This window comes from Mobula birostris, chromosome 2 (assembly GCF_030028105.1).
Source record: "Mobula birostris isolate sMobBir1 chromosome 2, sMobBir1.hap1, whole genome shotgun sequence".
NCBI classification, from domain to species: Eukaryota; Metazoa; Chordata; class Chondrichthyes; order Myliobatiformes; family Myliobatidae; genus Mobula; species Mobula birostris.
The window spans coordinates 107,120,827-107,146,164 of record NC_092371.1 but is presented as its reverse complement, the minus strand read 5'-3'; the positions used below and the strand labels follow the sequence as shown (position 1 = coordinate 107,146,164).

General features: G+C 43.0%; 1 protein-coding gene across 2 annotated transcripts in view; it reads left to right on the top strand.

Annotated features, from left to right (window-relative positions):
* The first annotated feature begins 807 nt into the window (after window positions 1-807).
* efcab12 (EF-hand calcium binding domain 12) overlaps window positions 808-25,338 on the top strand; it is a 50,315-nt gene continuing 25,784 nt past the window's right edge. For both annotated transcript variants that reach the window (XM_072277605.1, XM_072277606.1), the window contains exons 1-4: window positions 808-1,223; window positions 1,797-1,982; window positions 7,923-8,076; window positions 20,939-21,141. In XM_072277605.1, coding sequence (XP_072133706.1) covers window positions 882-1,223; window positions 1,797-1,982; window positions 7,923-8,076; window positions 20,939-21,141 — 885 coding nt within the window. In that variant the 5' untranslated portion in view covers window positions 808-881. The remainder of the gene's footprint in view (window positions 1,224-1,796; window positions 1,983-7,922; window positions 8,077-20,938; window positions 21,142-25,338) is intronic.

The following is a 25,338-nucleotide window of genomic DNA, read 5'->3' as shown; positions in this document are numbered from 1 at the left end:
TCTTCTTCTTGATCCCTTAGCTCCCAGTGGAGTATAACCATTGATGACTTCCTGTCTCCATTGTTCAAAGCTGATGGTGTTCAATGTTTCTGTAATCCATTGTATCCACTATGGAGGGGATTGGCTTCTGCAGCTTCACCAGAACTCGCTTGGCCGACCTTACCCGTTCCCACCTCTCACAATGGTGACGTTGCGTTCGACTTTGAGAGGCATTTCTGATCAACTGCGCATTGTAAAGTTCCAACATGATTAGGACCTTGGTGTCCCAAATTGGAAGGCCTTCTAGATTATTGGACCTTATCTCCCAATGTCTAGAAGGCAATATTGATTACCCTCAATGATTTCTTTCTTCTGTCCATCACAATCTATTATTTGACCCAAAATATTTTTTTCACTATTGTCCAAAATTCCGATCAACATAGGATATTCAGTTCCAGGGCTCCTCACCTAACAACGATATCCCTGTTGCGGGATTAGATTCGTGCCGACGCATCTTCTGTAATTATAAATGTTTTGTGTTTTGTGAAGTGACAAACCTTCACATTTAAATTTTTAATTTGCGTAACTTTTTCCGACCCTGATTGCTACTGCATTTATAATCCTATGCTCTCATAATATAGTGGGGAAGTGTTTAACTCACTAGATAAATTGAACAATTCAAATTCCACTCTTTTATTTGTGATATTTTAAAATCAAATAACCCAGCCTACGTGTTTATTGATGATTTCTGTGGCATTAGCCACTCAGTTCGGCAGGCAGTTGTCCTGGCAACGTGCGAGTAGGCGTGTTGCACAGCCATGGAGCGAGGCCAGCGAGAGGCGCAGATCTCGGTCCCGTGGTCTTATCGCCAGAGGCAGTTAGAACAATCGCATTTCGTACGAATGGCTGTGAAAACATTTGGCCCTCCGAGGAGCCGCAAGAGGGTCATAACGGCAGTTCCCACTCCACCCCGGTACCGGGCCCGCTCTTGGCCGGAAACTGTACCCCTATCTGAGCTGTCCGAGGAGCGATCGCCTGGTAGGGAGCCGGACACGGACTACGCTCTGTACCTGGCGATGAAGAGGCGGCAGAGAGCCGATCTGGAGGCTATGGCGGATGTGAAGAGCTGGCTCAACAGCAAACTCGCGGCCACAGACCTGGAGCTACGAGTCCTGGAGAGGCTAGAGCGGAGGTCAGAAGCAGGGGAGCCGGGGCCTGAGCCGAAACAGCACCCCAAAACCCAGGTCTGCGACCACCACCCACGTAATGAACTTTCCCAGCTTTTTAAACTTGGGCTCCACAATACACGGTACCCTCTCCTTCAGCCACCAGTCTGCCTCCCCTCTACACCCATCATCCCCACCGCCATCCTCAACTCCATCTGCCCCATTATTCCCATCTGTTTTCCCCTCATCGCCATAAGTCCCTCTCCCTGCCTCCCCCCCCACTGCCCCAATCACCTCCATCCTCACCCCTGCAATTATCTTCCCCTCCACCCTGTAATTTCCTCTTCCTTCACCCAATTAATTCACCTCTCAACCCCGAATGCCTCTCCAGTTCCCATCTACCTCACCCCCCCCATCTACCCACAATAATAATTCTCCCATGGTAGTTTAAGATTGATAATAAATTTTTGTTTACATTTTATGAATAATTTAATTAATATGTTTTAAAAACAACGCAGGCAAATGGGATTAGTGTAGATGGTCAAAAACATCGGCCTGTTTTTGTGCTGCACAACTCGATGATCTTACTTAATTTAATAAAAACAGAGGAATTGAATGATTTCATTAATATTTTGTCTTGTTGTTTTACAGAAAAATACATCAAGGAAGGTTTACGACAAACCTTCATCAATTAATCTACCTTCCCTGGAGCCGGTTAAGCTACTCCATGAATATTTAATCAAAAAAAGACTACGATTTGTAGATTTCTTCCGAAGTAATGATCGAGGAATGAAAGGGAAACTCTCAAAAGATGATCTATTGGTAGCATTTAAAAAGGTGAACCCAATCTTAATTTTTGAGATTGGTGATGGGAGATGTTGCAGAATTGGTTATCATGCTGTGTGTAATTCACTTGACACCCCAAAACTATTTCATCGTCTGCAGTGCGCAAGTGAGAGATGTAATGAAATACTCTTCACTGGTTTAGATATCTGGATGGCACAGTTAGCACAGCCACCGTGTCATTGTGCCAGGAAACCAGGTTCAATCCTAATCTCTGGTTGTCTGTGTGGAGTTTGCATGTTCTCTTTGTGCTTGAATAAGTTTCCTCCAGGTGCTCTAGTTCACTCCCACATCGGGGCAGCACAGTAGCGTAATGGTTAGCACAACGCTTTACAGTACAGGCAACCTGGGTTCAATTCCCACCGCTGCCTCTAAGGTGTTTGTATGTTTTTCCCGTGACCGCATGGATTTTCTACAGGTGCTTGGGTTTCCTCCCACAGTCCAAAGAAGTACTGGTTGATAGGGTAATTGGTCATTGTAAATTGTCCCGTGATCAGCCCAGGATTGCTGGGCAGCTTGACTCAAAGGGCTGGAAGGGCTTATTCCGCACTGTATTCCAATTTAAAAAAAAAATCAGAATCAGATTATTACAAAAATAGTGCAAAAAAAAAAACAAGAGAAATAATGAGACTGTGTTGGAGACAGAGCTCCTGCTGGAAATCTGAAGCAACACACACTTACAAAATGCTGGTGGAACTCAGCAGGTCTGGCAGCATCTATGGATGAAATGGATGGTTAATCTCTCGTCTTGATCTGAATATGACTGCCATCTCCCTCTGTAGATACTGCCTGACCTGCTGAGTTCCTGCAATGAGTGTGCTGGATGAGTTTCATGGGTTCAGAAATTTGATGGTGGAGGGGAAGATGATGTTCCTTAATCATTGAATGTAGGTCTTCAAGCTCTCATATTATCTCCCTGCAGTGATAACAAGAAGATTGGTAGGCTATTTGCCACCATAAATTACGACCGTGTGTAGATGAGTAATAATCTGAATGATGATAACATGGGAAGAATAGATAAAAGGATTATGAAGGAGTATAAATAGTGTTGGTTGGCTGAAGGTTCTATTTCTATGCTCTGTGGCTCTGAATACACCTCCAGCAATATTCAAGGAGCTCTCACAATCAATCAACATTACTCAAATGTGCGTTGAAAGACCATAAGACATAAGATACAGGAGCAGAATTAGGCTATTTGGCCCATCGATCCTGCCCCACCATTTCATTATGGCTAATACAGTTTCCCTCTCAGTCCCAATCTCCTGCCTTCTCCCCGTATCCCTAATGCTCTGAACAATCAAGAACTTTATCAACCTATGCCTTAAATATATGTAAAGATTTGGCCTCCACAGCTGCCTGTGGCAAAGAATTCCACAGATTCACCATTCTCTGGCTAAAGAAACTCCTCCTCATCTCCATTCTTAAAGGGCACCCATCTATACTGAGGCTATTTCCTCTGGTCTTAAGAGTCTACCACTATAGGAAGCATCCTCTCCACAGCAACTCTTACCAAGGCCTTTCACCATTCAATACGTCTCAATGAGGTCACCCTCATTCTTCTGAATTCAAGTGAATACAGGCCTGGACCCATCAAATGCTCTTATGACAAGCCATTCAAAGGTTTCAAAGGTACATTTAATGTCAGAGAAATGTATACAATATTACATCCTGAAATTCTTTTTCTTCACAACCATCCACGAAAACAGAAGTACCCCAAAGAATGAATGACAGTTAAATGTTAGAACCCCCAGAGCCCCCACAAGCTCCCCCCTCCCACTCGTAAGCAGCAGCAAAGCAACGATCCCCCCTCCCCCACCAGCAAAAAAAGCATCGGTGCCCCCCCCCACTGAGCACTCAAACATGCAGCAAGCTGTCATTAAAATCATCAGCATTGAAATCCTTAAGGTTCATACCAGATAAGGCAAAATGCAACTAATGTTGCCAAGATGAGGAGAAAAAGCTGATGGTTTGAAGAATCTGAGAAACCTGCAGAACATCACCAAGGATATGATGCAGAAAAAATTTTAAAAGCAGTTTTAAAGGAGAATGCAAGATATAAAGTCACAGAGCAATACAGCCTCACCAAAGACATATAACTCCAAGCCCAAACTGGCCATTCTGACCATGGTGCCCACCCAGCTGCTCCCAGCTCCGGCATTCAACCTATATCCCTCCAAACTCTGCCCCTGCTTCTTAAATGATACATTTGTACCTGCCTAAACCACTTCCTCTGTTCATCATTGCAACTGCTGATGATCTTCCACATGAAAACGATGCTCCTCAGGTCTCTCTAAATCTTTTCCTTCTCACTCTGAGCCTGTGCCCCCAAGCTTTAGATTCCCTTAACCTGGGAAGAGACTTACCACCCACCATACAGCTTATATATGCTTCATCATTTTAAGCATTTCTATAAGATCACCCCTTATTTTGCTGTGTTTCAGGGAATAAATACCTGAAACCAACTTCCCGCTTCTAGTCCTTAGTCTTCTTGCCTACTAGTTGTGGCAACATCGTCCCTACACTCTTTCCAGTTTAACCAGATGCTCCTTATAGTAGAGGGGCCAAATGGTATACAGTACTACAAGTGTAGCTTCACCAACAACATACATAACTCAAAATTCAAAGTAAATTTATTATCAAAGTACGTACGTCACCATGTGATTCATTTTTTTCTTGTGGGCATTCACAGTAGAACATAAAGCAGAGTCAATGAAAAACTACACGAACACTTGCAAACAAGCTGTGTACAAAAGACAACAAACTGCGCAAAGCAAATACAGAAAGATAATAAGTAATATTGAGTACACAAATTGTAGCATCTTGAAAGTAAGTCCATTGTTCATGAAATCAATTCAGTATTGAGGTGAGCAAAATTATCCACACTGGTTCAAGCGCCTGATGGTTGAAGGGTAATAACTGTTTCTGGACCTGATGATGTGGGACCCAAGGCTTCTATATCTCCTTCCCGACGGTAGCAGCAAGAAGAGAGCATAACTTGGATGGTGTGGTCCCTGCCATGCTGCCATGCTCTCTAGTTGTAGATGTGTGCTCAATGTTGGGGAAGACTTATCCTGTGATAGACTGTATCCACTACTTGTAGGCTTTTCCATTTTTGGGCATTGATGTTCCATATCAGCTTGCGATACAACCAGTCAGGATACTCTCCGCTGTGCATCTATGAAAGCTTGTCAAAGTTATAACCTCCTGTACTCAGTGCCGTGACTGATAAAGACAGTGTGCTGAACATGTTTCTCACCTCCTTGTCTATCTGTGATGCTGCTTTCAATGAGCTATGCACTTACTCCAGGGCTTTGTTATTTAGACTCTATAGGAGTGTCAGCAAAGAGTGTACTCTACTGTTCATTGTATGAACCCTGCACTGGTTTGACTTTTCAAAATGCATCACCTCACACTTACCAGTATTGAAATGCATTTGAGACTTCTTGGCCCATTTTCCCATCTGATCAAGGTATTTGACAAGGATTCCCATTATTGGCTTATTCATACAGTTAGGAGGAATGGGATCCAGGGAAACTTGGCTGTATTGATTCAGAATTGGCCTGCCTACAGAAGGCAGAGTGTAGTAGAAGATGGAGCAATTCTGCTTGGAGGCCAATGACCAGTAGTGCTCTGCTGGGATCTGTTCTGGGACATCTACACTTTGTGATAATTAATGTATAAATGACATACAAGGAAATGGAGGGTGGGTTAGTAAGTTTGCAGATGACATGAAGGTTGATGGTATTGTGGATATTGTAGAAGGTTGTCATAGCTTACAAAGTCCCACATAGGAGATTAGTAGACAAAATTAAGGCACATGGTATTGGGGGCAGAGTACTGACATGGATTGAAAATTGGCTGGCTGACAGGAAACAAAGAGTAGCGATTAACGGGTCCCTTTCGGAATGGCAGGCGGTGACCAGTGGGGTACCGCAGGGTTCAGTGCTGGGACTGCAGCTGTTTACAATATACATTAATGATTTAGATGAAGGGATTAAAAGTAACATTAGCAAATTTGCCGATGACACAAAGCTGGGTGGCAGTGTGAAATGTGAGGAGGATGTTATGAGAATGCAGGGTGACTTGGACAGGCTGGGTGAGTGGACAGATGCATGGCAGATGCAGTTTAATGTGGATAAATGTGAAGTTATCCACTTTGGGGTTAAGAACAGGAAGGCAGATAATTATCTAAATGGAGTCAAGTTAGGAAAAGGGGAAGTACAACGAGATCTAAATGTTCTTGTACATCAGTCACTGAAAGCAAGCATGCAGGTACAGCTGGTAGTGAAGAAAGCTAATGCTGGCCTTCATAACAAGGGGAATTGAGTATAGGAGCAAAGAGGTCCTTCTGCAGTTGTACAGGTCCCTGGTGAGACCACACCTGGAGTATTGTGTGCAGTTTTGGTCTCCAAATTTGAGGAAGGACATTCTTGCTATTGAGGTAGTGCAGCGTAGGTTCATAAGGTTAATTCCGGGGATGGCGGGACTGTCATATGTTGAAAGATTGGAGCAACTGGGCTTGTATACACTGGAATTTAGAAGGATGAGAGGGGATCTGATTGAAACATATAAGATAATTAAGGGATTGGACACGCTGGAGGCAGGAAGCATGTTCCCGCTGCTGGGTAAGTCCAGAACCAGAGGCCACAGTTTAAGAATAAGGGGCAGGCCATTTAGAACGGAGTTGAGGAAAAACTTTTTCACCCAGAGAGTGGTGGATATGTGGAATGCTCTGCCCCAGAAGGCAGTGGAGGCCAAGTCTGTGGATGTTTTCAAGAAAGAAATGGATAGAGCTCTTAAAGATAGCAGAATCAAAGGTTATGGGGATAAGGCAGGAACTGGATACTGATTGTGGATGATCAGCCATGATCACAGTGAATGGCGGTGCTGGCTCGAAGGACTGAATGCCCTACTCCTGCACAATAGTCTATTGTCTATAAAGGGACATTGGTAGGATGCAGAGCTGAGCTGAGAAATAGCAGATGAAGTTCAACCCAGAAAACGTGGAAGAAAAAACACATCTTAGCTTTCACGTTGATAGAACCATCCAAGTTGCAGTGCAAGTTGATGGGGTAGCTGAGAAGGTGTATAGTGTATTGGCCTTCATTAGTTGGGGGATTGAGTTCAAGAGTTGTGAAGTAATGTTGCAGCTCTATAAAGTTCTGGTTAGACCAATGCTGAAGTTTGGTGTACAGTTCTTATTACTTCATCATAGGATGGATGTGGAGCCTCGAGAGAAGGTGGAGAGATTTACCAGGATGTTGCCTGAATTACAGAGCATGTCTTATGAAGATAGGTGGAGCAAGCTAGGGCTTTTTTTTTTGGGGGTGAAGGAGGATGAGAGGTGACTTGATAGAGGCATAGATAGCGTGAGAAACCTGAGGCTTTTTCCCAGGGTGAAAATGGCTAAGACAAGGGGACATAATTTTAGAATGTTTGGATGAAAATATAGGGGGAAGTTTGTGGTAAGTTTTTAAAAAAAAACCCAGAGAACAGCAAGTGCATGCAACCTGCTGCCAGGGTGTTGGTAGAGGTGGATAAATTATGATCTTTTAAGAGACTTAGATAGGCAGACAGATGAAAGAAAAATGGTTGCTACGTGGGTGGGAAGGGTTATATTAATCTTGGAGTAGGTTAAAGGGTAGACGCAAAATCATGGGCAGAAGAGCCAGCACTGTCCTGTGTTCTATGGATCTGATTACTTATTGGGTGCTAGTTTTTCCTCCATAGTGAACAGTTGGAAGTGTCTTAATTAATGTTATGACTTGTGATTTAAAATGCATATCAAAGATATGTAGATTGGTGGACTATTGGCCATTGTTAATTGCTTAAGTGTCAAATTCTAACCCCTTCTGACACACACCTGTGACTGATTTGATTTTCACTTCTATATCGTACACTTTCAGATAGTTTGATATGTTATCTGTTAAATAGGTCAATCTTCCAATCACTGATCTGCAGATGAATGAATTGACAGAAACTCTTGGTGATCACACAAACCACATCGGTTACAAAGTTCTTGCGCAAGCACTAAATGCCTGGAAAGAAGAATTGCGGCAAGAAAACAGAAATAAGCATTTCAAAAAAGGTAAAGAAAAACGTACCCTTAAATACTGTGTATCCAGGTCAAACACAAAACTGTTAAAACAAACTAACAACATCAATGAAACCATTCCACTTTATTTCCATTTGCTCCCCATTCCAAAGGAGAGTTATGTTCTTGCACTGCCCATCAACTTTTCAGTCAAAGTAATCCCTTTAGAATCCCTGTTTAGTTCTTTGCTAGCTCATGGTAGGTACAAAAGAGATTTACAAAAATTATACTTGGAATGATAGAGTCCGTGAAGCACACAAGCCTCCACGTGACATCAGTGTGTTGATCCAGGTTGTGGAGGTGTCAATGGCGAGGAGGGCAATGTGAAGTTAGCATTCATTTCGAGAGGACTAGAATATAAAAGCAAAGATGTTGAGGCTTTATAAAGAACTGGTGAAGCCTCTCTTGGAGTCTTGTGAGCAGTTTTGGGCCTCTTATCTAAGAAAGGATGTGTTGACATTGGAGAGGTTCAGAGAAGGTTCACGAAAATGATTCCAGGATTGAAAGTCTTGTCATATGAGGAGAGTTTGATGGTTCTGGTCCTCTACTCACTGGAATTCAGAAGAATGAGGAGAAATCTCATTGAAACCTATCAGATGTTGAATGGCCTTGATAGAGTGGATGTTTTCTATGGTCCGGGAGTCCAAGAGCAGAGGACATCCTCAGAACAGATGAGTGTCCTTTTAAACCAGAGATGAGGAATTTCTTTAGGTAGAGAGTGGTGAATCTGTGGAATTCATTGCCACAGGTGGGTATATTTAAAACAGAGGTTGATAGATTCTTGATTAGTCAGGACGTGAAGGGATATGAAGAGAAGGCTGGAGATTGGGGCTCAGAGGGAAAACAGATTAACCATGATGAAATGATGGAGCAGACTCGATGGGCCAAATTGCCTAATTCTGCTCCTATATCTTTTGGTCTTATTGCATCAATTGTCAAAATGGTGAAGGACATGAGATGTCCTGGATATAGGTTGGAAGAAACTAGACAAGGAAGGTCAGGACAAAGTCATGGTTTGAGGAGGTAAGTTCAGTGGGACAAGAGCACACAGGAATACAGAACAGCCCTGGCATGGATCTTGGGTACAGGAATAAAGAGGGAACACAAAGCAGTACAGCATGGGAACAGGCCCTGTGGCCCATGATATCTGAACTGACTATGATCCAGAATTAAACTAAACATAATCTACCTGCACATGATTGATGTTCCTGTATTGTTTGCACATTTTTCTGCCTGTTTAAGTGCCTCTTAACTGCCACTGTTTTATCTACATCCACCACAACTTTTTGGATAAAATAAAAATTACTTCACAGATTTTTAACTTTCTCTATCTCACCTTAAAGCTATACACCCTAGTATTTAACATTACTATCTTGGGGGGGAAAAAAAAAATTTGAGCTTCCACCCTGTCTATGCCTCTTATAATCTTATAAACCTCTATGAGATCTCCCTTCAACCTCCAGCACCCCAAAGAAAACAATACAGGTTTGTCCAACTTCTCCTGGAAGCTAATGCTCTCGATAAGCCAAATAGCATAGTGGTGAGCCTCCTCTGGGAGGAGGAAGTGTGGGTTTGGGAAACTGTCAGGTTGGAGGCTGATCATCTGATGTGATGAGATCTCATATGGTGCAGGAGACAGTTTATTAGTGAGACAATGGCCCTTGGACTTTTTGGGCACGTGGGTACAAAGGTAAGGTGTCTGTTAAAGGATTGATCGCTCAGCATCAGAGGGGTAGAAGTTGGGGGTGGGGTTGAAGTCTGGCTGGGGCTTTATTGGGAGGCCTGGAAATAGCCACGTGGGACAAAACAGCAGTAAAGACAAGTACAGAGGGTTGTTGTAACCACACACAAAATGCTGGAGGAACTCAGCAGGCCAGGCAGCATCTACGGAAAAAAGTACAGTTGATGTTTCAGGCCGGGACCCTTTGGAATCCAGCATTTTGTGTGTGTTGCTTGGATTTCTGGCATCTGAAGATTTTCTCTTGTTTGTAGCAGCGCTTCTCGATAAGAACATGACCAGAGAGCAATAGAAACCACAGAGCAGGAACAGTGAGGGGCTTCTCACAGAACTCCCCTGTAAAGGGAGGAGGAAAGCTTTTTCAAAGTCAGTATGTCTTGAAGAGTCTTTGAAGTTGAATAGTATAATGGAGACACAAAAGACAGGAGATGCTGGAATATGAAACAATAAGCAAATCAACTGCTGCAAGAACTCGGCGGTTCTACAAACATCTGTGGTGGGAAGAGAATTTTTGACATTTTGGATGAAACCCCTGCATTAGGACTTTGCATCAGTCCCAATGATCTGAAGCTTTCATAATTCCTTTCCTTTCCCACCCCCCCCCCCCCCACAACGTATGCTGTTTGACACACTATTCCTCCAGAAGATTTTTTTTTATATCTTTTACTCTTGCTATCATGCAACAAACTTAAATCTGCAACAGACCAAATCTCAGTGTAGTTTCCCTGATGTAATCCTCAATTGTTTTATTGAAGTATTGCACCTCGCCTTCAAACATTATTGTGGGAGTGCAGTATTGTTCAATAGGAGAAGGTTCAGCCTTCTTGCAGGAATGGAGCTGGTCTTGAGAACTAATGGAAACTGTTCAACCAGATGCAACTACAAAACCAAGGTCAGTGCAGCTTCATGATCAAGCTGTAGTATGCAAGCTATATGTGGACATTCAGAAACAGAGTATCAACCAGTTGTTGACTCATTCACTGATGTATATAAAATTAAGAACTTTCTATGCAGATTTTACAAGTGAAATGGCCTTTATCATCCTGCTCCCAAAACATGGCACTGCTTTCTGCTAATAAATGGTCAGGACAAGAAACTGGAAAATATGGACCTCTTCCCATATTTCAGAAGCCATTTCTTATTGGGTAGGTGTAGATGATGAAATTCACCATTATCTTTAATGTTCTTGGTCAATTGCAACATAGCATTTGGTCAATTGAAGAAAAAGGGTATTTGAAGATCAAGACATTAAACCCATGCTCTACTGAGCAGCAGTGATTCGTGCCCTATGCTATCAATATCAGGCATTTAACAAGCTTTGAAAGACACCACAACATGGTGCAACACGGTAGCGTATCAGTTAACACAACACCAGTGACCCAGGTTCAATTCAGCCACTGTTTGTAAGGAGTTTGTGTGCTCTCCCCCATGTCCTCATGGATTTCCTTTGAGTGCTCTGGCTTGTCCCCATGTTCCAAGTACTAGGGTTAATTGGTAAAATGGGTGTAACTGGGTGCCACAGGCCAATCAGACAAGGGGCTTTTACAGTGGTGTACCCCTAACTTAATAAACAAACACCTCCTAGCAGTTGCAAGACCAGCTGCAGAACATTCTCAAGGGAGAGAATGAGCAGCCAAAGGTTGTGGTGCAGAATGGCATCAATGGCATAGGTAGAAAGGGGGAAAGTGTCTGTGTAGTGACTGAAGGTTCACTCATGGTACTCAGGAGACTTCAAACTGGTAGTTTGACAAGAGAATGAGAACCAGAGCACGAGGGCAGATAGTAGAGGAATTGAAAGGAAGGTAGATTCATCTCCATAAAGAACAAGCAGAGCAAGGTAGTAGCAACAATGGGATGGATGGATTGAAGTGTGTTTATTTTAATGCTAGGAGTATTAAGGTAAGGGTAATGAACTTAGGAAGTGGAACTATAATGTTATAGCCATAAGGGAGACTTGATGAGAGAGGGATGGGACTAAATGCTTAATGTTACACAGTTTTGATGTTTTAGAAAAGATAGAGAAGGCAGTAAAGGGGGAGGGGAAATTTTGTATAATTTATCAGTAACATAATCCGCTAAATTTCCGGGTAGAAATGAAAACTAAGAAAGGTGCAGCCAACTTGCTGAGATTGTGTATCCTACCACCGCCCCCCCCCCCCCCCGCAGTAGTCACTGAGACAGTGAAGAACAGATATGCAGGTGAAAAGTGCAAAATCAACAGGGTGATTTTGCCATTGTGGGTGACTACAATTTTCCTAATGGAGAATGGGAGCTCATCAGTGTAAGGAGATTAGATTGGACACAATTTGTTGGATGCATTCAGGTTGGTTTCATAAATCAGTATACAACAAGAGGAGGGGCCATACAGGACATGGTGTTACATGGACTGTGTTAAACAGGGCATTTTGTTTGTATACTTTGACATCAGACTCTGACAGCAGACATTTTTAGACTTCTATGAGTTTTGCCATGGGGGGAAAGATTTAAGGATGTTTTCAAAGTTTTCTTAACAATGTAATATCACCACTGATTCCGGGAATCCTTGGCCCATTATTGTTCAAAATGGAGAAAGAATATTCAGAACAACAACGAGTGCCTCAAGCCCATCTATTGGGCGCATACAGAAATAAATGACAAAAGGAGCTCATCATGTCACAAAGTACCCACACACTCACCCCACAAAGCATCTCGTGCCCAATCAAAATCCAGAGACAGCATGCATCTGTTAGAAGGTGGTTCTGGGCATGACCAAGTGCATCCCCCAACCCCACTCAGACCTTATGGGAGGTCAGCGAAGAAACCACGGAAGTCCTTGTTTCATCATTAGCCACTGGTGAGGTTCCACTGGTGTGTGGCTAATACTGTTCAATTGTTTAAGAAAAATAGCAAGGGCAGACCAGGGAACTACCGCCTGGTGAGCCTGACTTCAGTTGTAGGGACTTCATTTATAGGGAAGTTACCTGGGGGATATCTGGGGCACAATATCTACCATCACTTGGGATAGTCAAGGTCTAATCAGGAATAGTAGCATGGTTTTGTTTGTGGGAGGTCACTTCTGATAGACATTTTGGAATTATACGAAGAGGTTACTGAAGCACTGAAGGCAGGGCAGTGGTAGTTTAGAGCTGAATAAACAGCTTGGGGCTGTTTCCTCAAGATTTCCAGCATCTGCAGAATCTCTTGTGTTTAGGATGTTACCTGTATGGGCTTTCATAAGGGTTTTGACAGGTTAGGTTACATGGGATTCTATGGGAGAGCTAGTGAGGTGGATTCAGAATTTGCTTAGTGATAAGTGTGATGTTTAAAGCTCAAATCTCAAATTGGAGGCCTGTCATTGCAGATTACTTGGACTTTGACATCTTGCAAACTTTATTTACTTGTGCACAAGGAAGGAGCTCAGCCCATTATTGAATTGTTCTAAAGTTACAGCTCAAAATTGCCAACTTCGATGCAAGTTTTGATCAAACAGAAACAAAAGTGCTTTTCTGAATCCCATTCATTGCATATTCAAGTACCAATTGTAATGCATATTTCAGATGTTGATAACCAATAAACTCTACATGCTAAAGACCAGTATTATTGAGAATTAGTAAAATAACTGTTCAATAGGTAGTAAATGCCATCAGGCTTTCATTAGCATTACCTTGTCTGGGTATGGCTGGTGGCCTTGGTTCTCAAGCTTGAACAAAGAAGCTGTGCAAGGTGGAGGTAGGTTCACAAGGTTTGAGTTTTCCTTCAGAATCAGGTTTAATATCATCGGCGCATGTTGTGAAATTTGTTAACTTAGCAGCAGCAGTACAACGCAATACATGTATGGTAATATGGAAACATTTTCATTTTTTAAAAAAAGCCAGTAAATCATTACAGTAGTTAAATTAAAAATAGTGCAAAAACAGAAACAATACAAAAACCAGAAAAACAAAAAGTGAGGTGGTATTCATGGGTTCAATGTCCATTTAAGAATCGGATGCAGAGGGGAAGAAGCTGTTCCTGAATCACTAAGTGTGTGTGTTCAGGCGTCTGTACCTCCGTCCTGATGGTAACAATGGGTAGAGGGCATCTCCTGGGTGATGAGGGGTCCTTAAAAATGGATGCCGCCTTTCTGAGGCACCATCCTTGAAGATATCTTGGATACTTCAAAGGCTAGTATCCAAGGTGGAGCTGACTAATTTTACGGCTTTCTGTAGCTTCTTTTGATCCTGTGCAGTAGCCCCCCCCCCCCCGCCCCCGGCTTACCAGACAGTGATGCAGCCTATCAGAATGCATGGTATATCTACAGAAGCTTTTGAGTGTTTTAGGTGATGCAGCAAATCTTCTGAAACTCCTAATGAAGTACAGCTGTTGTTTTGCCTTCCTTACAGGTGCATCAATATATTGGGATCAGGCCAGGTCCTCAGAGATCTTGACATCCAGAAAATTGAAGTTGCTCACTCTCTTCACTTTTAATCCCTATATGAGGATTGGTTTGTGTTCCCTCATCTTACCCGTCCTGAAGTCCACAATCCACTCTTTGGTCTTACTGACATTGAGTGCAAGGTTGCTGCTGCGACACCACTCCACTAACTGCTACATCTCGCTCCTGTACTCCCTCTCATCACCATCTGAGATTCTGCCAAAAGTACCTGTACTTGTATCATCAGCAAAATTTATAGAAACGACATTTGAGTTATTCCTAGCCACACAGTCATGGGAATAGAGAGAGTAGAGCAGTGAGCTAAGTACACACCCCTGACGTGTGCCAGTTTTGATCATCAGCGAGGAGGAGATATCACCAATCAGCAGATTGTGGTCTTCCGGTTAGGAAGTTGGGGATAGACTCCAGATTCTGGAGTGGTTCTGAAAGACTGGAAAATTGCGAAGAAGGGAGAGAGGCAGAAGGAATGAAATTACAGGGCAGTGGTTGGGAAGATCTTGGGGTCAATTGTTAAGGATGTGGTTTTGGTGTACTTGGGTGCACATGATAAAATAGGCCACAGTCAGCATGGTTTCCTAAAGGGAAAATCTTGCTTGAAAAATCTGTTGGAATTCTTTGAAGAAATAACAAGCAGGATAGACACAGAAGAATCAGTTGATGTTGTGTACTTGGATTTTTAGAAGGGCCTTTGACAAGATGCTACACACAAGGCCACTTAACAAGCGACAAGCCCATGCTATTACAGGAAAGATTTTAGCATGGATAAAGCAGTGGCTGACTGACAGTAGGCAAAGAGTGGGAATAAAGGGAGCCTTTTCTGGTTGGCTACTGATGACTAATGTTGTTCCACAAGGGTCTGCGGTGGGACTGATTCTTTTCATGTTATGTGTCAGTGATTTAAATGATGGAATTGATGGTTTGACTGCAAAGTTTGCAGATGATACAAAGGTAGGTGGAGGGGCAGGTGATTTTGAGGAAGTAGAGAGGCTGCAGGAGGACTTAGACATTAGGAGAACGGGCAAAGAAGTGGCAGATGGAATACAGTGTTGCGAAGTGTATGGTCAATGCACTTTGGTAGAAGAAATGAAAGTGTTGACTCCTTTCTAAATGGAGAGAAGATACAACAATCTGAGGAGCAAAGGGATTTGGGAGTCCTTGTGCAGATTCCCTAAAAGTTAATTTCCAGGTTGAGTCTGTGATGAGGAAGGCAAATGTGATGTTAGCATTTATTCCAAGAGGACTGGAATATTAAAGCAAGGATGTATTGTTGAGACTTTGTAGAGCACTGGTGAGGCTTTGGAATATTGTGAGCAGCTTTGGTCTCCTCACCTTAGAAAGGATATGCTGAAGTTGGGGAGGGTTCAAAGGAGCTTCACAAAAATGAATCCAGAATTAAACAGCTTTTCATATGTAGACCGTTTGATGGCTTTGGGCCTGTATTTATTGGAATTCAGAAGAATGAGGGGTGACCTAATTGAAGCCTATGGAATGGTGAAAGACCTTGTTTGAGTCGATGTGGAGAGGATGTTTCCAATGGTGGAAGTGTCTTAAGATTAGAAAACACTGCCTCAGAATAGATGCGTGTTCTTTTAGAATGGAGATGTGGAGGAATTTCTTTAGCCAGAGAGTAATTATTCTGTGGATTATTCATTCCCACAGGCAGCTGTGGAGGCCAACTCTTTATGCATATTTAAGGCAGAGGTTGATAGATTCTTAATTGGTCAGGGCATGAAGGAATACGGGGGGAAAGTGAGCAGATTGGGGTTGAGAGGAAAAATGGATCAGCAATGATGAAATGGTGGAGCAAACTCGATGGGCCAAATGGCCTAATGCTGCTCCAAGAATATGGTCTTATGGCATGGGTAAAAGGGACACAGCCATTTTTACGTGTGCTGGACAGCCATACAAACCCATCAGCTTGAGTCAGTCCACATCTGTCAGGGAAAGGACAAGAGCTAATCCAACTGCCATCATTAGGACATTGAGTGGTTTTATTTTTCTACGTTGTTAGGCACCTTCTTACAGTAAGAGGCATGAATCCATGATGGCTTTTCTCTTACCTTGATGGCTGTATTAGTGACCAACAATATCTGAAATGTTACTTCAAATCAGTAAAATCATGCAATACTCCAGCTGCATAGTTTTCCATTAAGATATTAGAGAGATACATGAATGTGCAGTGAATGGAGAGACATGCATATTGTGTAAACAGAAGGGAGTATTTTAGTTAGGTGTTTAATTACTGCATTAATTACTTTATATATGAAACTTAACTATAAAACCAGCAGAGTTCCTAGTAGGTAACCTACTGTCCCTGTGGAAATCCATGAGTCATGGTTCAGCCAAGTTCAAAGGATTCGAAATACATTTATTCTCAGAGTATGTATGCTATATACAACCTTGAGATTTGTCTGTTTACAGGCAGCCACAAAACAAGAAACATGAAAGCACACATTTAAAAGAAAGACCAACAAACAGCCAGTGCACAGAGAAGGTGGGGGGGGGGGGTGGCGTGGTAAACACAAATTCTGAACAATAAAACCAAGCAATGGCATTCAGAGTGAATGCGAATCCATAGACATGACATTTGGAGCAGGCCCACAGTCTCTGCCTCAATTCATCACACAAGGCCCAAAATATAGTTTGCAGACAGGAAGCACAGAGCAGGCCCACAACCTCAATCTCACTGCAGCGGAGAGCAGAGCAGGGAGCAGTACTGGCACAACCCTTGTCTTTTCAATCCATCTGGCCTAGTATTTAAATCGTCCAAACACCTGGTTATCTCTTGCTTTAGGACCCAGGCCTTGTCACATTGATGCACTCTGGGTCTGGACCCCACGTTTCAGCCTTTACCCGACCTTTCCAAATTGGCCCACCACTTCAATCGATCAAACCTTGCTCTCGGTTCAGGTGGACAGGCTCCAAAACTCCTCGGCTCCGACTTTTTCTGCTTCATCCGCTCCAGCCCTGACGTATTCTCGAACAGACCTCACCTCAACCTCACTCGCATCTGCACGCCTCGACCCTTGGGTTGGCCTCACATCTTCATTGTTTGTGGTGATCATTTACCACAATTTTCCACAGTAAAAGTGTTATAAATAAAGTATTTAGTTGCCTAGCCAGATAGACAGTATCAACTATCTCATCTATGGGCAAGCATATTCTTATTGTAAATCCAAATGGTTAAGTCACTGTGGATCTCGTGCATCTTGGTCATAGTCACAGAGCAATGCAGCTCATCCTCAATGCTCATCCAACTAGTCACAATTTCCTGTGCTTAGCCTATGTCCCCGTCACCCCTGCATCTCTACATACCCACCTAAGTGTTTCTAAAATGATACGATTGAACTCTCCTCAGTGGCTTCCTCTGTCAACTTATCCAAAATATTAACAACCCTCTACGTACAAAGTTTGCCCCTCAAAGACCTTTTAAATCTTTCTCCTTTCATGTTTGTAAATCTTTTCTGCATCCTTTTCAGTTTAATCTTTCGTAAAATGGGGTGAACAAAACGATACACAGTACTCCAAGAGCCACCTCACCAGTGGTTATATAGCTGCAGCACAATATCTGACTGACTGAATGCCACTTTGCTAAATGCCTTTTTCACCATCCTGCCTACCTGTGACATCATTTTCAATGAACTATACATGTACTCCCAAGTGGCTCTATTCCATTACACTCCCTAATGGTCTACCATTCAAGCTCAAGTCCTTTGCTGGTTTGACTTTCCAAAGTGCATCACTTTACATTTACCTGTATTAAAATCCATTTGCCAGTCCGCAGTCTACTTCCATAAATGATCAGCAACTTCTTGTAAACTTCTTCACTATCAACAATACCTCCCAACTTACAGTCATTTTCATACTTAATAATCAAGCTGTACATTTATATTCAAATTATTTATATAAATAACTTATCTCCTGGATAACTTACCATGAAAGAGCTCATTGAATGCCTTACTAAATTGCAGGTCCACAACATCAACTACTCTACTTTCATAAATCACCTGCCTTTCCTCCTCAAGAAAAACTCAAACAAGTTGTAAACATTACCTGCCCCGCACAAGCCATGCAGACTATCCCTAATTAGCGTGTGCTTTTTCGAATGCTCGCAAGTCCTATCCTGCATAATTGTCACCAATAGCTTCCCTACCACTGATGTGAGACTCACCACTATTAAATGTCTAGGATCACCCTATTTCCCTTCCTGAAGAAAGGAACAACTTTAGCTACTGGTCAGGCCTACAGGACCTCGTGTGGCTAGAGAAGACACAAAGATCTTGGCCAAGGCCTCAGCAATTAAGTTTCTTGCTTTTTTGAATTCACCTTGACATTCTTGAAATCTATCCCTTAGAGTATTCTGACATTATGTTGCAAATTCATAGAGCTTTGTTTATGTCACATCTGGAATATTGCATATGGTTCTGGTCGCTCCACAAGAGAAAGGATGTTGAGGCTTTGGAGAGGGTGCAAAAGAGGTTCACCAGAATGCTACTTGGTTTAGAGGGCATGTGCTATCACAAGAGGCTGAACAAACTTGGCTTGTTTCCTCTGGAGCAGTGGAGGCTGAGGAGAGATCTGATAGAGGTTTATAAGATTATGAGAAGCATAGATAGAGTAAGACCATAAGATTTAGGAACAGAAGTAGGCCATTCAGCCTATCGAGTCTACTCCGCCATTCAATCATGGGCTGTTCCACTTCATCCAGTCATCCCCACTCCCCTACTTTCACCCCATACCCTTTGATGCCCTGGCTAATCAAAAATGTGAGGGGCAAGTTTTTTGATTTTTTTAAAATCGTGAATGCCTGGAATGTGCTGCCTGGTATGCTGGTAGAGGCAAATATATTAGAGGCTTTTAAGAGATGTTTAGATAGGCACATGAATGTGGAGAAGATGGAGGAATATGGACATTGTATAGGTAGGAGGGATTCGTTTTGGGTTTTTAAAAAATTTACTTTTTACCTGGTTCAGCACAAGATTGTGGGCTGAAGGGCCTGTTTCTGTGCTGTACTCTTCTATCTTCTATTCCATGACGTTATCCACAACCAAAACCCAAACCCATCAATTCCTCTTGCATACCAAATTACCTATTTAATATAATCAATATCTATGTAGCTGTCACTTTCGGGGATAGAAATTGTAACCTTCATGAGTAACAGCAATTCTGTCTCAGATAATGAATTTGATTCCTTATTCTTCCTTACCTTACTCCTCTAGTTGAAGATTGTGCTCTGGGGAAATAGCCCTTTCACAGACAACAATCCATCTTGCAATCATACAAATTTCAATGAGATATATTTTACTCTTATTTCTAAACTCCAATGTGAAAAGCCCACTCTATTTTTCCCCAGGATTAACCTCGCATTCCTGAAATCACCCAGTACTGTGGTGTTTAAAGCTTCACTCAATATTCCCGGTGTGGCCTTGCCAAAATTTTGCTTAATGAGAGCAAGATTTCCTTTCTCCTGTATTCCAGTCTCCTTGCAAAAAAATGGCAATATACAATTTGTTACCTGCATTGAAAATTAACTGTGTTGGGCTTCATTAGTTGGGGAACTGAGTTCAAGAGCCATAAGGTAATGTTGCAAATCCTGGTTAGACCACTCCTGGAATATTGTGTTCAGTTCTGTTCACCTCATTATAGGAAGGGTGTGGAAGGTTTATAGAGGGTGTAGAGGAAACTTAACAGGATGCTGCCTGGACCAGAGGCCATGTCTAGGGCTTTTCTCTTTGGAGCGAAGGAACATGATAGGTGATCTGATAGAAGTGTACAAGATACTAAGACACAGAAAGAGTGGATAGTCAGAGACTTTTCCCTATGATAGAAATGGCCAATACAAAAGGAGCATAATTTAAGGTGACTGGAGGATAATATGGTGGGGGGGGGGGGGGGAAATAGGGTGACAAAGGTAAATTCTTTACACAGAGAGTGGTAGGTGTGTGAAATGTCCTGCCAGTCGGTGGTAGAGGTGGATACATTGGGGGCATTTAAGAAATTCTTAGATAGACACCTGGATAATATAAAAATTGTAGGTTATGTATAAGGGAAGGGTTAGATTGATCTTGAGTGTAGATTAAGTCACCACAACATCATGGGCCAAATGGCCTGTAATAAGATCACAAGATTTAGGAGCAAAATTAAGCCATTTGGACAATGGAGTGGTAATTTATTATCCCTCTTGTAGCGTGGATGAAATTACTGGAGAGACAGTCACTGGTAGATACAAAGCAGCTTCTTTATTCGACACAACAAGGTACAGCAGGCATCTCGAGACGCTTTCCGCAGAAAGGTCTGTGAGCTAAAATGTGGGCTCGATATTTATATGTTAAACACAAAGGCAATCGCTACTTAAAAAGCTACAGACTATGCTTCCTTTTGAAGTTACATACAAACATCACACCTTCGGATTTCATCCTTTCCTTCTGACGCCAACATGTCTGTGTTGGTATCCACAGCCTTTAGTTCAATCCACAATACATTGATTTGGCATTTTACGTGCTAACATAGAAGACCATTAATATTTATAATGTATAGATAATACTGTCTTCGAAACTACAGCATCAGGCACCAGAAGCATCTGGTACTTACACCTTTTAGGAAGCCCATTGTGGTGGACTCAATCCACAGTCCTTTGTCAAGCAGTTAAAATAATAATTTTTGTTTAAGATGTTTGTATGTTTTTGAGTTTTGTTATATTTTAGCTCCAGTGAATAGCTTGCAGAAGATTCCTGTATCAACCAATCTCGTAAATGCAACGGCATCCATCGCGCAAGATGGTAACGTGCCCAGATCTCCACATGAGTTCAAGGTGCAAGCAGTCAATCTGAGAGAAAGCAGGCCTTTTACAGCTGAAGAATTGGAGCAACGAGAACCGAGGAATCAAGATAGAAGTAGAATGTTAAAGGTGAGAACAGCATATAGTGCTTTCTGAATATAGTTTTGTTTGCAAAGGATTGGTTTTTTTGAATGAAACTTTACTTACTCTTGAACACAGCAGGTCAGGCAGCATCTCTAGGAAGAGGTACCTCTTCCTAGATATGCTGCCTGACCTGCTGCGTTCACCAGCAACTTTGATGTGTGTTGCTTGAATTTCCAGCATCTGCAGAATTCCTCGTGTTTATTTACTCTTGGTAGCTTTTGGTAGCTTTCCAAAATGTGTTATAACCTGTGAAATATTGTTGCTTAATAATATTTCCACACAGATCTGTGCAAGTAAAGGTGAAGAGATAAAATGAGAATTCCTTGTTTTGACTTGAATAGTAAAATACAGCCTGAAAGTAAGGTGTGTTTTTGTTACATAGCATTGTTCTGTTCAGTCTGAGGCAACACAGCCTTGGCTAGGGACTCTGAATGAGAAGGCCTGAAAAGATTCACATCTACAGTCCCCATCACACCTATCTTTGATGCTGCCTGCTTCAATTTTGAATCTGTCTGAAGAGCATTATCTCTGGATTCAAAGTCATCACTGGCGGAGTTATTTGACCTTCTGTAAGCAGGCTCCATATGCAGACTGAACACAGATGCCTACTTGTTAAAGATCACAACTACTCCCAATTTTCTCAGCTTTAATTTCCTGCAGTGGTCTCTCATCTGTGCCCCATCTCACAGTTTGCTCCTCTATAGAGTATCAAGAAGTCACTTACTCTTTACACAAGGAAAAGCAATCTACATTTTCCCTTCAGCAAGTAATGTGAGATGGAATGATAGCATTGTGGAATTCCTCAAGGTTTAGATGAACAGCTCCCCCACCCCCAGAACATGAAGCTCTTCATAAGGAATTAGGACCTCTTAAATGTAAAAGCCATGACCAACCATGTCTTGAAAAGCTCTCATAAGCAGTCGTAGTTTCAAGAGAGCTCACGATTTTTATCATTTAATTTCCTTGTTTCTATGGGCAGCACTGAATAAAAGTAATCTGCTTTATTGGCTTCTGTCTCCTATCTGTTCTCCAACAAATATAGTGAAACACCACAACAATAACGGCCAAATAAGTGCTTGGTATGAAGTAAAGAATGTTTTTGGCCAGTTCAAAATGCAGGTATCCACATTAGTACCTACATTATAGCACTTTACATCCTCCAGTCTAAACAGTGACTGGTATGTTACCTCATTGTACTTTAAAAGAGCCATCCACTTCAACTAAGTGCTCTTGTTGTAGGAAATCGGAGCAAATCTTTCCTTTCATACTGTTGTGTGTTGCTACAGTGGGAATCTGGTATGAAACTTCACCCTTTGCTAGCCATCTCACAGCAATAATTTGTCCTCAGGTTGGTGTGGATGTCCTGCCTGTGAAGTTTGGTGCAGAGTTGGCTACAGCAAGTGATTTGACAAACTGAGATTTAGGGCACCCTGGAGGGCACATAATGGAGCATTGTTAGGGTCTGATAATAGCTAGTTTGTGTGTTGACACACCCTAAACTTTCTCATCACCTCCTATTAAGGATGCATACAGCTCCTCTCCCCTCCCCCACTAAAACCCTGCTATATGCCTCTGGTGAAGAGTAAACCTGCAACCTCGAGGACAGTGAGAAAATGGTCAGAGGAGGCTTATGAGGTGTTCCAGGTTTACTTTGAGGTGACAGACTGGCAGGCACTCTGTGAGCCACATGGAGAGGATATTGATGGGCTCACAGAGTGCACCACTGATTACATCAACTTCTGTGTGGACAGCTATGTTCCAACAAGGACTGTCCTTTGTTATTCAAATAACAAGCCATGGGTGACAAAGGACATTAAGGACATCCTGAACGCTAAAAAGAGGGTAAAGACAGGTACAGGAGGAAGCTTGAGTGGAAACTCCAGCAGAACAACATGAGAGAGGTCTGGAGTGGGATGAGGACCATCACTGGGTTCTGGCAAACTTGCAACAGAGGAGTGGAAGGCAGTGTGGACAGGGCCAATGAACTTAACCTGTTCTTTAACAGATTTGACATTGTGGCCCCTGCCCATCCCCCACATGAGCCATCTGTTGTCGGCCTCCAACCAACACATATTCCACTCTCCCCTCCTACCCCTCCTCACAGTCCCCCACCCTGCTCTCATGACTATACCCCTTCCCTACAGGAAACCACCACCGTGGGCTTCACAGCTGAACAGGTGAGAAGACAGCTGAAACGTCTCAACCCAAGCAAGGCTGCAGGACCGGATGGTGTCAGTACCAGGGTGCTCAAAGTCTGTGCCCTTCAGCTATGTGGAGTACTTCGCCATGTACTCAACCTGAGCCTGAGGCTCCGGAGGGTTCCTGTACTGTGGAAGATGTCCTGCCTCGTCCCTGTGCCAAAGATGCCGCGCCCCAGCGGCCTCAATGACTACAGACTGGTGGCATTGACCTCCCACATCCTGAAGACCCTAGAGAGACTTGTTCTGGAGCTGCTCCGGCCTATGGTCAGGCCACACTTAGATCCCCTCCAGTTCGCCTACCAGCCCCGACTAGGAGTTGAGGATGCCATCGTCTACCTGCTGAACCGTGTCTACGCCCACCTGGACAAGCTAGCGAGCACTGTGAGGGTCATGTTCTTTGACTTCTCCAGTGCGTTCAACACCATCCGCCCTGCTCTGCTGGAGGAGAAGCTGACAGCGATGCAGGTAGATGCTCCCCTGGTGTCATGGATTCTTGATTACCTGACTGGCAGACCTCAGTACGTGTGCTTGCAACACTGTGTGTCCGACAGAGTGATCAGCAGCACTGGGGCTCCACAGGGGACTGTCTTGTCTCCCTTTCTCTTCACCATTTACACCTCGGACTTCAACTACTGCACAGAGTCTTGTCATCTTCAGAAGTTTTCGGATGACTCTGCCATAGTTAGATGCATCAGCAAGGGAGATGAGGCTGAGTACAGGGCTACGGTAGGAAACTTTGTCACATGGTGTGAGCAGAATTATCTGCAGCTTAATGTGAAAAAGACTAAGGAGCTGGTGGTAGACCTGAGGAGAGCTAAGGTACTGGTGACCCCTGTTTCCATCCAGGGGGTCAGTGTGGACATGGTGGAGGATTACAAATACCTGGGGATACGAATTGACAATAAACTGGACTGGTCAAAGAACACTGAGGCTGTCTACAAGAAGAGTCAGAGCCGTCTCTATTTCCTGAGGAGACTGAGGTCCTTTAACATCTGTCGGACGATGCTGAGGATGTTCTATGAGTCTGTGGTGGCCAGTGCTATCATGTTTGCTGTTGTGTGCTGGGGCAGCAGGCTGAGGGTAACAGACACCAACAGAATCAACAAACCCATTCGTAAGGCCAGTGATGTTGTGGGGATGGAACTGGACTCTCTCATGGTGGTGTCTGAAAAGAGGATGCTGTCTAAGTTGCATGCCATCTTGGTCAATGTCTCCCATCCACTACATAATGTACTGGTTGGACACAGGAGTACATTCAGCCAGAAACTCATTCCACTGAGATGCAGCGCAGAGCATTATAGGAAGCCATTCCTGCCTGTGGCCATCAAACTTTACAACTTCTCCCTTGGAGGGTCAGACACCCTGAGCCAATAGGCTGGTCCTGGACTTATTTCATAATTTACTGGCATTATTTACATATTACTATTTAACTATTATGGTTCTATTACTATTTATTATTTATGGTGCAACTGTAACGAAAACCAATCTCCCCCGGGATCAATAAAGTATGACGACTACTACGATGACTACGACTATTGGATATAATCAAAGTTGTTTTTTGCCCCTTCTCTCTGTTTGGCAGCACATTTCTCCCCAGTCTGGATCTCTCTCTCTCTCTCTTTCAGTAAATAAGTTTACTGAACATAGTCAAGGAAATCAAGAGATGTGGAGTAAGTGCAGGAAAGGAGTGCTGTGGTAAAAGACATCTTTGAATGTATTATTAGCGGACAAGTTGTCTACTATGGTTTCTTTTTTCTCTTAGAGGTATGTGTGTGTAACTGTCTACCTAATTGCCAAGGTGACGGATTTCACTCAGTCAATGCACATTTACACATGTGCACAACCATTGTCCTGTCATTCTGCGGTCATTGCGCTGATTGTACGCTCATCAGTGTCTTCCCCGGTCTGTTCTCGTAATCGGTCCTAAGCTGAGCAGATGCACTCAGGTTGGCTTTATGGTGCCTTCCCTGCCATACACAAC